This window comes from Misgurnus anguillicaudatus, chromosome 19 (assembly GCF_027580225.2).
Source record: "Misgurnus anguillicaudatus chromosome 19, ASM2758022v2, whole genome shotgun sequence".
NCBI lineage: Eukaryota > Metazoa > Chordata > Actinopteri > Cypriniformes > Cobitidae > Misgurnus > Misgurnus anguillicaudatus.
This window is the reverse complement of record NC_073355.2, coordinates 9687959-9705580: the sequence shown is the minus strand read 5'-3', so window position 1 is coordinate 9705580 and position 17622 is coordinate 9687959. Positions and strand designations below refer to the sequence as shown.

The following is a 17622-nucleotide window of genomic DNA, read 5'->3' as shown; positions in this document are numbered from 1 at the left end:
CCGCCAGGATAGCAGAGTGCCGGCTATATAGGACATTTCCACGTGTTGGAGCTATATGAACATGTGGGTGGGTGGGTGATTGGTCGGCTGTGTGATTGGCCTCCTGCGGCGAGGCAGTGCCGATCCCAGAGTAATGGTTTAATCAGTGACCAACAGTATGGAGCTGCGCGGGTGCTCCACATGAACGCTGCGGAAACAAGGCTGCATGCTGACACACTCCAGTCCCACTTTGCTTTGTGTATGCAATGACGCACAGGAACATGTTTGTATGTACTACTACTTAATATAGGCCTACCTGTAACAAAAACCTCAATTTATCCACGCCTTCCAGTGTGCACATTTACACCAAGATCACGCCATCAATCCCCCTGCGCTGAGGTGCGTGATGCTCGCTTGTTGCGGTGAACTGTGTGTGGCAGCCATATGGGTGCATGATGTATGATGCCGTTACACAAGTCCATGCTCTGTGACGGCCGCAAAGTGCTCGGACCGTGTGAGAGAACAGAAGAGGATTACAGGACAGCAGAGTGAGAAAACAGCTCGAGAGGCTGGGATAAATGGTTGACATTTGCAGTAAAAGAAGCTTTGCTTTAGATGCTGTGCAGATCTGAGTAATTGCTGACCCTAACATCGGGTGAAAGCATGTCAGTTAAAGCCGGAAAGCTTTACATTTTGGTACACAATTGTTTTGTTGGAGAAAATTTGTTTTGTACATAGTCGAAATGGGATTGAAAACAAGCAGTTTATCTTACTTAAAGGCGGGGGCACGATTTTTGAAAAACGCTTTTGAAAGGGAGTCGAGTAGACTACCAAAACACACTTGTAGCCAATCAGCAATAAGGGGGTATCTACTAACCGACATCATTGCCTGGGTTGCGTATTTTGGGGGGCTATCAAATGAAGGTCCAGATTCTATTGGGGTAGGGGTGTGTTTGTTTAGGTGATTTCAAATCTCAACATTGCTTGCATAGACCTTGCCTTTAACTGGCAATGCTTTTTCTAGGTTTAAGCATAAACTAAACAAGCTTCAGTTAGATTTATCAAAAATCAAGACATGAAAGCTTTTGCATATGAAATGAATCTATTTTTTAGGGATGTTTAGATAATCGTGTTGCAAAAACAACAATGCGGTGCTATTCATAGCCATTACAATAATAGAAAAGTATTCAGTTTACTCCTGAAAGATTTTGTGTGAACTGGGTTACACCTGTTAGTAGATATGGTATACTGCCATCATGAATGAGAAATCGAAGGCCAGTCCATTTTCTATTTTTGTGATGGCTATGAATATCACAGCACACCAAAAGTCTTATAATTGCACATCTAAAAATCTTGCTCTGTTCTTTTGTTGTTGTTTTGCAACACGGTTATCTAAACATCCCTGAAACTAAATAAATTCACTTCATATGCAAAAGCTTTTATGTCTTGATTTCTGATAAATCTAAGTGAAGCTTGTTAAGTGTATGCTTTAAACAAGAAACAAAAATGTTTGCCAGTGGGGTAAGAAACATGCCTTGTTTTTCTTTTTAAAATAGATTATTTTTCATACCCCACTGGCTTGTTTTAAGCAAAAACATCAACGTTTGTTAGATTTCTCTACAAGCAAGACATAAATTCTTGTATCACTTTGCTTGTTAAGTAAACATATCATGTTTTTTGAGGATGTTTTTTTAGTATTTAAACAGGACTAAAACTTATTTATTTTCAGTGTGAAATGATGTTATTCTTCAGTCACATCCATCAGTGGTTTGATTGTGTTTAATGGGCATTTCACTGTTTACACACAGACCACAATACCGATGAAGGACGGCAACTGGATTGAAAACCTGTGCATGACGCACAGCCCATGTCTCTATTTTGATAGCACATCTGAGGCTATTAATCATGTACGCCATGCAACATAAAAATCTCACTGTATGTATGATGTGACAAACAACTGGTCCAGTGCGGTTCAATTTATATAGTGCAAGTTTACTGAACTGCAGGTGTGACTCCTAAAAAACATTTACATTTAAGCATTCAGGAGATTTTTTACCTAAAGCGAGAAAAGCAAGAAGGGATTCACATGCAAAGTTTTGATGAACGTTCACAAACAGGAACATGTTAAATCTATACTCTTTATTTGAAGTTTGGTTCCAAAACGCGATAAATGCCATTTAAAGGAACAGTATGTAAGAAATGTATATCAATTAATGATAAAAATGGGCCTAATATGTCACTAGACATTAAGAAATCATTTTCATTTCAAAGACTTATATCACTCACAATAGTGGTCTGGCCAGGATATTGTCATTTAAGCAGTGGAGTTGCAGCCCTCAACTGATGTTTATGTTGTCATGTTGTGTATTGGCCACCAGTTGTGTGATTGCAATACCAGTTTTAGCCATAAGTTTTGTGGTTGCAATATCAGTTTTGGCCACAATCGTAAATACTGTTCCTTTAAAAAAAATAGTTACCACCAAAATCACTATTGTATCTTGTCAGTATTTAAAAGTAAATTCTTAATTTTACGCAAAATCCGATATTCGCCGTGTTATTCTGTCATCTTTTCTCCCTTTTTTCCCAAAACGCAATAAACGCCACTCTTTCTCCTTTTCTGCAGAATGCAATAAATCCGCTCAACAAATCACAGCGCACCATTCCACGCATTCTAAACAACAAAAGCGGTGCTATGAATACACACAGAATCCTAGTTTTCCTCATCTACTTTGTATACAAGATAATAATTTAGTTGGCATTGAAAAACCTGAAGTTTGGTGTGAAATGTTGATGTGGTGGTTTTCTGTGGTGGGGAAGGAACACAAGCCATCAAAATCTAAAAATTTACGCAAGAGACACTCGGGCGAAGGAAAAATGCCGGCTGTTGCTTTTCAAGCTTCTGTCATGCTAACACATTGACCCCAGGAGATCTTATGAAAAACGTTTCATTATTTTACACAAAGTCAATGAAAATCGAGCAGGACCAAAACATTTTACAGCTGATCGCTGTCAACCGACGTCCCAAGGATGACAGCAGCAATAATAGTTTTCTTAAAGGATTAGACAGTTTTCTTTAAAAACATCCAGATAATTTACTCACCACCATGTCATCCAAAATGTTGATGTATTTCTTTGTTTAGTCGAGAGAAAAAAATTTGTTTTTTTGAGGAAAATATTCTAGGATTTTTCTCATTTTAATGGACTTTAATGGACCCCAACATGTAACAGTTTAAAATTGCAATAGTTTGCGGAGTTTCAAAGGACTTTAAACAATCCCAAACGAGGCATAAGGGTCTTATCTAGTGAAACGATTGTCATTTTTTACAAGAAAAATAAAAAATAACTTCTCATCTATCTCCGGTACTGTGACGCGCTAGCGCAACCTCACACAATATGTCATCACGTCAAGAGGTCGCGGATGATGAATGCGAAACTCCGCTCCAGTGTTTACAAGTGTGGAGAAAGAGGACCGTTCCGACGTTGTTGTATGTCGATTGATACTAATTAATGTCTTGGTGTCAGTTTATTGTTTAAAATGGTCCGCAAATGTGTGTTTCATATATGTAACACGTGATCTCTACGCGTGACTACGTCACTAAGCATTTACGTGAGGTCGTGCTGGCGCATCACAGGATCGGACCTAGACGAGAAGTTGTGGTTTAAAAGTGCATTTTTTATTTTTCTTGTCAAAAATGACAATCGTTTGGCAAGATAAGACCCTTATGCCTCGTTTGGGATCTTTTAGAGTACTTTGAAACTCTGTTGAAACTGCAATTTTAAACTGTTACGTTTTGGGGTCCATTAAAGTCCAATAAAATGATAAAAATCCTGGAATGTTTCCTCAAAAATATAATTTCTTCTCGACTGAACAAAGAAAGACATCAACATTTTGGATGACATGGTGGTGAGTAAATTATCTGGATTTTTTTTAAAGAAAATTTACTAATCCTTTAATATGACAAAGTAAGTGTTTTGATTAATGCCATTAATGTTTATTTTTATCACGGTTGACAACTAAATGAATATAACATTTATTGCATTTTCAAAATTTATTGCATTTTGAAATCTTAAAAAATTAGATCTTTAAAAATGTAACTATGGATTTAAATTTTTAATGTTATTATAACCTAAATAAGCTATGTGAAAGTTTGTAACAGAAAATAGTGGTCACATTTTTACAGGAATTAGTCAGAACAGATTTATTGCATTTTGGAACCAAACTCTTCATTAATTCATTATTATGCAAAAAAATATTAAAGTGTCTGATTGTTTACCGAATTCAGCTGTCACGTTTTTCTATAACTTAGCTTTGTGTGAATGTAACTGTATTTAGCTCTCTTAGGACAGCACTGACATTATTCTGGCCCTGCGTGTGAATGTAGCCAAAGAGTCTGTGGCTTTCTGTTCCTGCCGGAGGTTTGCGTTGAGTAAGCAGATTTTCAAGTTGTCTGCCTTTTATGAAAACACTTCCCTCCCTTCTTCTACTTGATTGCAAAGTCTTTGAAGCCGCGAGGGCTGAGGGAATGAATTTCAGGGCTGCTGAGGGCTCCATTGATCGCTTTTTCCAGGCACAGAGCTCGGTGGGTCAGGTCCGCCCCCTCATCTTTCACAATGCACAACTCCACAGATTCCCCCCTCGCAGTGTGTCAGGACCATGGAGAGCTCCACAGCCTGCTTTTTGTCCTTCTTGTGAGTGGAGGCGGCTGGCGGCCATTTTACGTGGCTGGATGTGCGAACGCTTTGAAAGCTCTTGTTCGGATAAAGTATACCACTCTGCGCCACTCTCGGGCCCTCTCAACCAGGCACAATGATTAACCCTACGGTACCCATAGCCTTCTTAATGCATCACTGTCTCTCTCTCTCTCTCAATTGAGTGTAAATGGCAGCCATGACATATGTGGGCAGAAAGGGCCAGTGGTGGGTTCTATCATCTCAGTGTTGGTTCTACTCTGATGGTTGGTTGTTGGCTCCTAAAGAGATGAGGACATATGGGAGCCCACTTTTCTATTCTCGAGCTTCGCATCGGGGTGGTGGATGGTGCCCAACGCAGAACTGTGCGAAGTAGTGGGTGGATGTTAACAGTGTGTGTACGTAATACTCACACTTTGTTTGAGCGAGAGGGTAAATAGTTTGCTCTTCAGAACTAAGAAGGCTGAAATGTAATCACTTCACTGTCTTTTCTCTCTTTCTGTTTTTTGTGTGTCATAAAGGTTTTCTGTGATAAATTACTCTTTGTCGTAGTGCCAAGTGAAGATTCATTCTTAATTAGCAGGTTTCTTCATGACCTGCTAAATAAAGCAGTAAGACGGTTTCGCAAATCTGTGAGCGTAAAACTCGGTAGCTCCACACATTTCCATTTAACTGTAATGCATGTCATTCACAAGGTTAAGTACATCCATCACCCCCTTTGTGTGTGGTTACCCAATTTCAGCTTCAAGTAAGAGAGTTTAAGACATTTCTACCATGTCAATTTCTGCAGAACGTCCAAATCAGCACAGAAAATGCCAGGCAAACAGTTGTTTTTATTTGGAATCACCAATAAATTGCATTTACATTTATGCATTGGGCAGACGCTTTCATCCAAAGCGACTTACAGTGCATTCATGCTATATATATATATATATATATTTTTTTTTTATCAGTATGTGTACTTTAAAGGGATCCACTGAAATCCCACTAAAATCAAACCACAGCCAGTTTTTATTTTCGAATATCCGATTTTAAAAGCGAATGTATACTAAATGCTTGTTTTTCTCTTTTCACGTAGCATTAAGTCGCTCTGCAATGCCGTTCGGTCTGATGAGGAGGGAGTTGGCCTGTGAGGGATACCCCATCGAGCTCCGGTGCCCCGGCAGTGATGTCATCATGATCGAGACCGCCAACTATGGCCGCACAGACGACAAGATCTGTGATGCCGACCCCTTCCAGATGGAGAACGTGCAGTGCTACCTGCCCGATGCTTTTAAGATCATGTCACAGAGGTACGAAGAAGAGTACAACATTCGAGTGTTACAAATGACTCTGGCTTGCTCACATGCACTGTGTATACTGGAGTGTATTGATATGGTTGAGTGGTTGAGTGTTTAGTGTGAGAGAATAACTGGTGTCTGTGTATGTGCTATGTCTGCAGTGGCGGTCCCTGTTTGTGCTAAGCATTTGCTTCCTCAGAGACTAGATCAATGATTCCCTCTTTCAGCTATCCATCAGCCCTGTAATGGAGAGAGAGAGAGAGAGAGAGAGAGAGAGAGAGAGAGAGAGAGAGAGAGATTGCATCGGGAAGGGATAAGGCTGGGTATGATGGTGCGCTAGTTCAGAAATGATGAAAGGATAGAGAGATAGAAAGGAGATTTAAAAAGAGAATCGTCCCTGCATATGTTTGAGGAAGAATAAATCTTTACCATGCTAGATCCACGTGTGCATTTATACTGATAACAGCCCTGCATCCATACATTTATCTGCTTTACTCAGAGGCAATAGCTTTAACCGGGTTTGAGCTGGAAGTGAGACATAAGAGAGGATTACTCTGTTGTCTCCGCACATCTATGACAGACGCTGTTTGTTACATGATCACACCTAGTGTGAAATTATTTGTGGTACTTCCTAAGGCAGGCATTATGATTGCTGTTGATCATATTTAAGGCAAGGGATTTCAACAAACAAAATTTGTTGAACAGATGTGTGCTTTCCTAACAATTTGCACCTTATGAATGAAATGGATGACAGACGCCTCATAGGCTTTGAAGTAAGCACCTGATCCAAATCTATGGACCTGAATCTTGTAGAAACTTGTGTTTTGTCCTGAGCCAGTAGGCAGCATCCCAAAACACTTTCTAACCAACGAGCAATTCCCTAGCAACCTCATTGCAACATGCAACCCATGACATGCTGTTGCTTAAACCATTCAAAACACCTTAGCAGCCACATAAACAAAATGTTAAAATCAATCAGAACACCTTAGCAAATCCATAACAATGTCCATAGCAACACCTAAGCAACCCAATAGCAACTACCAGGGTTAATCCACTCAAAACACATTAGCAACCACATAACTAAATGTTAAAATCAATCAGAACATGTTAACAACCCCATAACAATGCGCATAGCAACACCTAAGCAACCCAATAGCAACTACCATGCTTAATCCACTTGAAACACCCTAGCAACTACATAAAGTGCCCTTGCAACCACATACTTTAACTACATGGTAAAATCAATCAGAACACCTTTACAATGCCATAGCAATGTGCATAGCAACACCTTAGCAACCCAATAGCAATCAACATGCTTATACCATTTAAAACACCTTAGCAACCACATAACAATACATGGCGAACACATAACAGTCCCCTTGCAACCACATAACGAAATGTTAAAATCAATCAAAACACCTTAACAATGCCATAACAATGTGCATAGCAACACCTTAGCAACCCAATAGCAATCACCATGCTTATACCATTTAAAACACCTTAGCAACCACATAAAAGTGCCCTTGCAGTCACATAACGAATGTTATAATCAACCAGAACACCTTAGCAACCCCATAGCAATGTGCATAGCAACACCTTAGCAGCAAAATAGCAATTATCTGCTTAAACCATTTAAAACACATTAGCAACCACTTAACAGTGCCATTGCATCCACAAAATGAAATGTTAAAATAAATCAGAACACCTTAACAATGCCATAGCAAAGTGCATAGCAACACCTTGGCAACCCAATAGCAATCACCATGCTTATACCATTTAAAACACCTTAGCAACCACATAACAGAACAGTGCCCTTGCAGTCACATAACGAAATGTTGAAATCAATCAGAACACCTTAACAATACCATTGCAATGTGAATAGCAACACCTTAGCAACCCAAAAGCAAACACCATGCATCCTTATACCATTTAACACTTAGCAACCACAAAGCAGTGCCCTTGCAACCACATAACTAAATGTTAAAATCAATCAGAACATCTTAGCAACTCAATAGCAATCACCTGCTTATAGCATTTAACCTTAGCACCACATAACAGTGTCCTTGCATAACGAAATGTTAAAATCAATCAGAAAACCTTAACAACGCCATAGCAATGTGCAAAGCAACACCTTAGCAACCTAATAGCAATCACCATGCTTATACCATTTAAAACACTTAGCAACCACAAAGCAGTGCCCTTGCAACCACATAACTTTAAATCAATCAGAACACCTTAGCAACTCAATAGCAATCACCTGCTTATAGCATTTAAAACACCTTAGCAACAACATAACAGTGCCCTTGCAATCACATAGCGAAATGTTAAAATCAATCAGAACACCTTAACAATGTCATAGCAATGTGCATAGCAACACCTTAGCAACCCAATAGCAATCTCCTGCTTAAACCATTTAAAACACATTAGCAACCACAAAGCACTGCCCTTAGCAATCACATTACAATGCCATAGCAATGTGCATAGCAACACCTTAGCAACACAATAGCAATCACCTGCTTAAACCATTTAAACACCTTAGCAACCACATAACAGAACAGTGCCCTTGCAGTCACATAACGAATTGTTGAAATCAGAACACCTTAACAATACCATAGCAATGTGCATAGCAACACCCTGGCAACCCAATAGCAATCACCATGCTTATACCATTTAAAACACCCTAGCAACCACATAACAGAACAGTGCCCTTGCAGTCACATAACGAAATGTTGAAATCAATCAGAACACCTTAACAATACCATAGCAATGTGAATAGCAACACCTCAGCAACCCAAAAGCAAACACCATGCATCCTTATACCATTTAACACTTAGCAACCACAAAGCAGTGCCCTTGCAACCACATAACTAAATGTTAAAATCAATCAGAACATCTTAGCAACTCAATAGTAATCACCTGCTTATAGCATTTAACCTAAGCACCACATAACAGTGTCCTTGCATAACGAAATGTTAAAATCAATCAAAAAACCTTAACAACGCCATAGCAATGTGCATAGCAACACCTTAGCAACCCAATAGCAATCACCTGCTTAAAGCATTTAAAACACATTAGCAACCACAAAACAGTGCCCTTGCAACCACATAACTTTAAATCAATCAGAATACCTTAGCAACTCAATAGCAATCACCTGCTTATAGCATTTAAAACACCTAAGCAACCACATAACAGTGCCCTTGCAATCACATAGCGAAATGTTAAAATCAATCAGAACACCTTAACAATGTCATAGCAATGTGCATAGCAACACCTTAGCAACCCAATAGCAATCTCCTGCTTAAACCATTTAAAACACATTAGCGACCACAAAGCACTGCCCTTAGCAACCACATTACAATGCCATATAGCAATGTGCATAGCAACACCTTAGCAACCCAATAGCAATCACCTGCTTTAACCATTTAAAACACCTTAGCAACCACTTAACAGTGCCATTGCATCCACATAATGAAATGTTAAAATCAATCAGAACACCTTAGCAACCCCATAGCAATGTGTATATCAAAACTTTAGCAACCCAATAGCAATCACCATGCTTTAACCACTTAAAACACTTAGCAGCCATAAAGCAAGTGCCCTTGCAACCACATAACTTAAAATCAATCAGAACACCTTAGCATCTCAATAGCAATCACCTGCTTATAGCATATAAAACACAATAGCAACCACATAAAAGTGCCCTCGCATCCACCTAGCGAAATGTTAAAATCAATCAGAACACCTTAACACTGCTATAGCAATGTGCATAGCAACACCTTAGCAACCCAATAGCAATCCCCTGCTTAAACCATTCAAAACACCTTAGCAACCACAAAGCAGTGTCCTTAGCAACCACATTACAATGCCATGCAAATCACATAACATTTTTTTTAAACAATCAGAACATTTTAATAATGCCATAGCAATGTGCATAGCAACACCTTAGCAACCCAATAGCAATCACCTGCTTAAACCATTTAAAACACCTTAGCAACCACAAAGCAGTGTCCTTTCAACAACTTTACAATGCCATGGCAATCACATAGCAGTTTTTAAAACAATCAGAACATCTTAACAATCCCATAGCAATGTGCATAGCAACACCTTAGCAACCCAATAGCAATCACCTGCTTAAACCATTTAAAACACCTTAGCAACCACAAAGCAGTGCCCTTAGCAACCACATTACAATACCATGGCAATCACATAACACTTTTTAAAACAATCAGAACATCTTAACAATGCCATAGCAATGTGCTTAGCAACACCTTAGCAACCCAATAGCAATTGCCTGGTTAAACCATTTAAAACACTTTAGCAACAACATAACAGTACCCTTGCAGTCACATAACAATGCCGTGGCAATCACATACATTTTTTTTAAACAATCAGAACACCTTAACAATGCCATAACAATGTGCATAGCAACACCTTACCAACCCAATAGCAACCACCTGCTTAAACCATTTAAAACACCTTAGCAACCATATAACAATACCATGGTAACTACATAACAGTGCCCTTGCTATCACATAATTAAATGTTAAAAACAATCAGAATACATTAGCAACCCAATTGCAATCACCTGCATAAACCATTTAAAACACCTTAGCAACCACGTAACAGTGCCCTTACAGTCACAAAACGAAATGTTCAATCAGAACACCTTAGCAACCCCATAGCAATGTGTATATCAAAACTTTAGCAACCCACTAGCAATCACCATGCTTATACCATAGCAACCCCATAGCAATGTGCATATCAAAACTTTAGCAACCCAATAGCAATCACCATGCTTAATCCACTTAAAACACTTAGCAGCCACAAAACAGTGCCCTTGCAACCACATAACTTAAAATCAATCAGAACACCTTAGCAACTCAATAACAATCACCTATTTACAGCATTTAACCTTAACCACATAAAAGTGCCCTTGCATCCACATAGTGAAATGTTAAAATCAATCAAAACCCCTTAACAATGTCATAACAATGTGCATAGCAACACCTTAGCAACCCAATAGCAATCACCTGCTTAAACCATTTAAAACACCTTAGCAACCACAAAGCACAGCCCTTCGCAACCACATTACAATGCCACGGCAATCACATAACAATTTTAAAAACAATCAGAACATCTTAACAATGCCATAGCAATGTGCATAGCAACACCTTAGCAACCCAATAGCAATCACCTGCTTAAACCATTTAAAACACTAGAGCAACCACATAACAATACCATGGTAACCACCTAACAGTGCCCTTGTAACCACATAGCTAAATGTTAAAAACAATCAGAATACATTAGCAACTCCATAGCAATCACCTGCTTAAACCATTTAAAACACCTTAGCAACCACATAACAGTGCCCTTGCAGTCACATAACGAAATGTTAAAATCATCCAGAACACCTTAACAATGCCACAACAATGTGCATAGCAACACCTTAGCAACCCAATAGCAATCACCTGCTTATAGCATTTAAAACACCTTAACAACAACATAAAAATGCCCTTGCAGTCACATCACAAAATGTTAAAATCAATCAGAACACCTTAGCAATGTGCATAACAACACCTTAGCAGCCCAATAGCAACCGCCATATAGCAGCATGCTAAAAATCAGCTCAGAACACCTTAAAAACTGCATAAAAATGTCCTGGTAACAGTCCCCTTGATTTCCTTTCCGTTTTTTGCTTCAGTAAATGTATATAAATATTGTTTTTGTTTTTATGTGAAGTACTGATCCTTTGTTTAGCTTGTTTAATAACCACCCTCTCTCTCTCCCTCTCTTTTTCTCTCTCTCTCTCTCAGGTGTAACAATAGAACTCAATGTGTGGTGGTAGCCGGGTCTGATGTTTTTCCAGACCCCTGTCCGGGGACCTACAAGTACCTGGAGATCCAGTATGAATGTGTGCCATACAGTGAGTAACAACACAAACACTCCATCCTAACAACCCCACTCCCTCACCTCTCCCAACCCACCCCTTTCACCAACCCCCATCCCCCCGTCCCCACCTAACCCCGCTCCCCTCAACCAGCAACTGCCATCCAGATACACACAGACATACTCATACTCACTCATTCAAGCACACACTCATGTGTGCATTCTTTCTTTCAAACACACACCCACACTCTCTCTCTCTCTTTCTCTTTAACACTCACACACTAAACCGTTTTTTCCATCGACAGTGCGACGTTCCAGAGGCAGGGGGAGATTTTCACATCGGCGATGTGCTCCGCACGCGCATAAACACATGCACACAAATTCACGGCGGATAAGCATTCAATATCCCCAGCGCTGTGCAAAGTTGGCCTTTATTGGTGATCACAGTCACGCAAACCTCATAGAGTAGCAAAATGACCCTCAGGGTTCTTTATCTGGCATTAAACACCTTTTCCACCCCTCTGTCAGACAATCAAAATGAAAATTGGGCCGCAGCGAGGCTGCAGCAGTGAGGCGGCGCTCCGCGTGCGACTCGCACAATGGGAATGTTAACACAAACCTCAAATATATTTCAGGCCACGCGACCAAAGTCGCACGCATGCTAATATTCCCATGGCAACGCTTTGCTTTCCGCCGTGCCGCCTCCGAATGAGAGGCAGGTGTGAGTTTCTCATGCTGGCGTACGTGTTCGGGAGCTCGGCCGGTGTGAAAATCTCCCTTCAGACGATACCCCCCTCCTCCCCTCCTCTCATGACTTTACATGTGCAGGTGGTCCAGATGAGGGCGGTGACTCAGCGGAGGGTGGGCTCAGGGGCTTTAGGTGGGTAGTCGTGGTGTTGGGGGGAAGTTAATGGGTTTTACTGTGAGCAGGAAGGGGTTATTAACTCTAATCTATAATCCCGGGGTCAGTTTCTCTGCTCTTCCCACAGGAAATCAAGAGGATGGACTAAAGCCCGCCGGTTCGCTAATCTTCCCCTTCTCTTTTTTCTCCTTTAGCTTCCTAGATTTGTTCGCTTCATTCCCATTCAAAATCACGTTGACATTTTAATTTTGTCATCCAGCACTTTTGTTTCGTATTTCCTTGTTGTTCATCTTCAGCTTTCTCTTCCCTTCAATCACTTTATTTTGTCATGCTTTTGCCTTCCTCTCTTTTCTGTTCTTTGACATGCTGTTATTCGATCTCAACATCACTTTTCTCTTTTCTGCTGTCTGTCTCTTTCTGTTTCTTTTGCAGGTTTTGGGACGTGACTAGAAGAGCTCAACGTTTATCTATAAAGCTCTCGAACTCTCTCTCTCGCACGCACAATTGTACACACACACACTTAGAAGATAAATAATGGGACTTTTCACCATACACTCTTTGACCACCTTTGCCCGGCGGCCCGTAATCCTCAATCCTCTCTATCGCAAGCAACTCCATTTTTTTTATATCGCTTTTCGTCTTGTCAGTATTTAAATGTTTTGTTTTTGTTATTTTGACAATTTTCATTATTTCAGGGCTTCATTGTTTTCCCAATATCTTGTTATATTTATAGTACTCTGACAGAATTTTATTTCATCTTTCTTATTCTGTTTCTTCATTACTTTGACAGTTTTCATCTCAGTTATTTTATTTCCTTGGTATTTCGACAGAATTCATTACTTTGCGTTTGGTTTTTCATTATTTTCTCTTCCACACCAGAGAAATGACAATAAACAAATTCTGGCATGGACTTTCGGTTCTCACATATTCTCGTATATTGTTTTTAACACACAAAGAGAGGTCAGGTGTTCTCCAGCAGGTATTGCATCGTGGAGTACGCACGTAAGGCAGGCTAGTTTGTGGCTGCTAAGTTGGCGAGTTAGCATGACATATGTTGGCGAGCGGCAGGGGTGAGCCAGAGCTGAAACGCCAGAATGCCTCCACACTCCACTCACCGCTTCATTTAGCCTGTCACAAGCTTTATTTTTTTCTCCCCGGTCGCTATCTTTGGGATGCCGGGTTGAAACAGCTCACTACGCTGAGGTGCTAGGATGCATGATTAACTAGCTGCTGACTTGCATTTTGTCTCCTATTTTTAAAAAACGTTGTTTACGGTGTTCGAGAAATAGAGAGGTGAGGAAAATCGGGACATGATGAAAAGTTCTCGCCGTCTGAAGTGACAACGACGAGCCAATTATCAGGATCCTCCGTCAGTCTCGTCTCCCCCGAGGGACCGCGGGCAAGGCTCTCCTCCACTCCTTTCCGGCTCCACATGTTGTTGGCCAGCGTTGCGGAATAAATAGAAACGGGGCTCAATTATATCCAGACATTCACGCCTCTCCAGTGGCGAACCAATTCGGCCATTTTTAATTACCGGGGGATGGCGGCATCGCGTGGGCCTCTGTGGAGATGTGTCGAGATTAATTGAATTTACCGCGCCTAATTGCTTTGATAATACCCCATCTTTCACGGCTGGTCGAGAACACGTGCCGTGGCGTTATTGGCGTGTTTACCGCTGACATATGTCCGTTTGTTTGTTTATTTAATGCGCAAGGAATTAGGGACAAGAGATATTGCGTTTTAAGACGTAGCTTGGCTTGCGCCATCTAAGCTTCGTGGTCGCCATAATAACAGCCACTTGAGACAGCACGGCGACAGATTCAGCCAAACTCGCACACATACACATAAAGGCACGGTTGCTATGCCTGCCTAAGTACGAATACAAAGCCGCTCACACACAACCACAAGCGCTGCCAATATGTCAAAGTCGGGTGCTGAGTGCCAGCAGGAGTCAAACTTTCTGGCCCTCGTATGCACAGAGCTCACCGTCTCACAGGAAATGACAAACAGGCAGCTCCACTGCAAACAGTGCCCCATAAAGACAAACAGCAGGCCTGGCAAACTCGCCGCTGCTTACTCAAACTCAATACAGCCCGAGGCCATGTGGGCCAAGTGGTATTAATGCATCGGCGACCTCCCCAATACGTCCTCGTTCGCTCTTGTGGCAGGAATCTGTTTAGTCGAGTCGGTTGGCATGTTTCCTGGTGTCCTGTGTCAGTGTGCATTATATAACAAGGCCTCATGCACTTGATACTTGCGCTGGCTTATCTGATAACCTCAGCCAGGTCAGGAAAAGGCAATTAGATGTGTTTACGGCGGGGTATCTTAGGTAAGTTTTCAGTATAGGCAGCATACACATTAAAGTGAACAGATGCACAGTTTGGTATCTTAGCACTGTCAGAGAAATGCCACAGGCGACTCAGGGCTGTTCACATGCTGAAACTCAGAAATGATGCTATAACATTGCCCTTTATCCCAACAATGGGTACCTAGCCAGCTATTTTATACTAGCTATGTTAAATGTCAACTATAGTTTATGTCCTTGGTTTGTTTTCAGATAAAGATTAACCTATTCTTTATTGTTACTAACTTTGTCAGTGGTGCAGTTATGGGATTTATCAAGTAGAGTTATTTAGAGTAAGAATGGTTTGTGTCCGCTGATAACGCTGTTTATTTATACGGCTTGTCCGCGTTTTTTAATAAGTGACTCTGTTAAGAAATAAATATTTCAGAATAACATTAAAACTCTGGGTTAAATGCAATTCGCAGTTTATCTTGCGGGGCAGAAAACTACCACAATCGGGCTGTACAACGTCTTCACCTCTGAAATTCAGGCACTTGAATTGGCTGTATGAAATGATGAGGATGTGTTTGATTGCACCACATGTCTTATCATGTGGTATACTTGATTCTGATTGGCCAGTTGCGACATTTGCATGTTTGTTATTCATAGAAAACAACCTCTCAAAACTAATAACACAAGGAACCCGGTTGCTGCAAATCATTTTAGACTACGTTTATACGTGGGCGGCTATTTTCATAAGCTGACATATCAACCCCTTCGGTTTCAAAAATAATTTTGTGCTCATATGTCAGTTTTCAGAAAAGCATTTATTGACACGTACCCGTGTATATATGCCGTCAAGAGCATGCCAAACCTCTACGTGGTGGTGTAACGAGAAGCTCAAGCCCACGTAAGCCAATCAGAATCCCGAAAACAGCAACGAATCAATTCCTCTTCCTCTTTTTAACAAGGTCTCACTTTTGACGTGAAGTGCGAGCTCTGGCGCATACTGTGACGTTGGCTGCCTAAACGTCTATTTGTCTCAGTTTACATGCAACCGTGCAACCAAAGATTTTCAAAATCTCCACACTGGCCGGTGTTTTTAGAAAGTTTCAGAGGCGAGTTTTCTGTTTGCGTGTAAACGAAGGGCGCAAATGAAGGGAAATATCTCAGTTTTTCAAAATAACCATGTACGTGTAAACAGGGCCTTAATAACATATATGACATTTTATTTACAAATGATTAAACCAAATAGTGTGTTTGTGACATTTGATCGTCTTGTCTTATCTTAAAACCGAAAGTAAACGGGTTTTCCTCGAACAAGGTTTACATTCGTTAAAAATTAGCTAATAAAATATTTCAAATCAATATTTAATGCTCCTTACCTTACTTATGAGGTAAATAGAGATGTAATAACCGGGATAATGTATAGGCAGCCGGTTGTTATTGCAGAAATAAACCCCAACAGTGTGATCCGGACCCATTGATGGTTGATGGTTATCTAATGGTTATCTGTTTAGTATCAAAATGTAACATTTTTAACCATGATACCAGGTTGAAATTTTGTCTAAATACTTGCATTAGATTAGGAATAATAATAACAGTGGCAGCTGGCGACTTCTCTTCCAAGGGGCGCAAATTCAAAATATGTGTTCGGATAGTCGTATTTTGTTGCGTCATGTGAACCATGTGACTCACATATTTTGTCAAAATAAGTGCCTGCTGCACATCCATTTATGATAAAAGAGATGCTCACATTCACAAAATACATGCAAGACACTCCCTTAACTCTTTCCCCGCCAGCGTTTTTAAAAAAAGTTGCCAGACGGTGCCAGCCTTTTTTATTTTTTTCACAAAAGTTTAATGCCTTGCAGAAAATGTTCTTTTTTAAATATATAAACAAACAATATATCAAATGAAAGAACAGACCCTCTGCCTTCAAACAAAAAACTTTCATCCTACCTTCATTAGTTATTTTTTGTCACCTCTCAAATATGAGTAGGTTTCTTCAAAAACACCAAATTCAGTTTTTTTTTAAGGGCTTTTGATAGAGATCAGATGCAAAGCGATCTTTAAAACATACACGGAGTTCTTTCTCTTTCACGTGAGGCGCTACTTCCGGGTTGTATAAGTTGCGGAACCAACTTATACCACCTAGTGGATAATAGCGGTATTGCGGAAGTCGGAAATTCTCGTCATTAGCAGGGAAGTTTTCTCTTAATTGACGAGTTATCTCGTCAATGGCAGGGAAAGAGTTAACAGTAAACTCTGATTACGCATGAGATTATGCGAGTATCTGGCAAACGCGAGCGTTTCTTTTATCATAAACCCCCCAGCCGGCACTTATTTTGACACTCGACGCACCAAACACATATTTAGAAATGACGAACCACACACATGACGGGCTACATACATGTTGTGACCGGCCGCCACTGAATAATAAATTGGTAATTTTGTCACTTCAGACATACTATCTTACATGTGGGTTAATGGTCCAAATACTGTTGTATTGCTTACAATATGTCGCACATTCTGCTATAGCTTGCCGAGCCGCATAAAGATTGAATACAGCCCAGTGCGGATTAAATGGAGCGACTAAAAGATGCAATTGTTTTAAACGCATCCCTCATGACTGCATTTGG

At 40.4% G+C, this 17622-nt stretch overlaps 1 protein-coding gene across 4 annotated transcripts in view; it reads left to right on the top strand.

Moving 5' to 3' along the window:
* The window catches only part of adgrl1a (adhesion G protein-coupled receptor L1a), a 223340-nt gene that overhangs the window by 130382 nt on the left and 75336 nt on the right, over positions 1-17622 (top strand). For all 4 annotated transcript variants that reach the window (XM_073856909.1, XM_073856911.1, XM_073856908.1 and 1 more), the window contains 2 exons: positions 5747-5960; positions 11762-11871. In XM_073856909.1, the coding sequence (XP_073713010.1) occupies positions 5747-5960; positions 11762-11871 (324 nt within the window). The remainder of the gene's footprint in view (positions 1-5746; positions 5961-11761; positions 11872-17622) is intronic.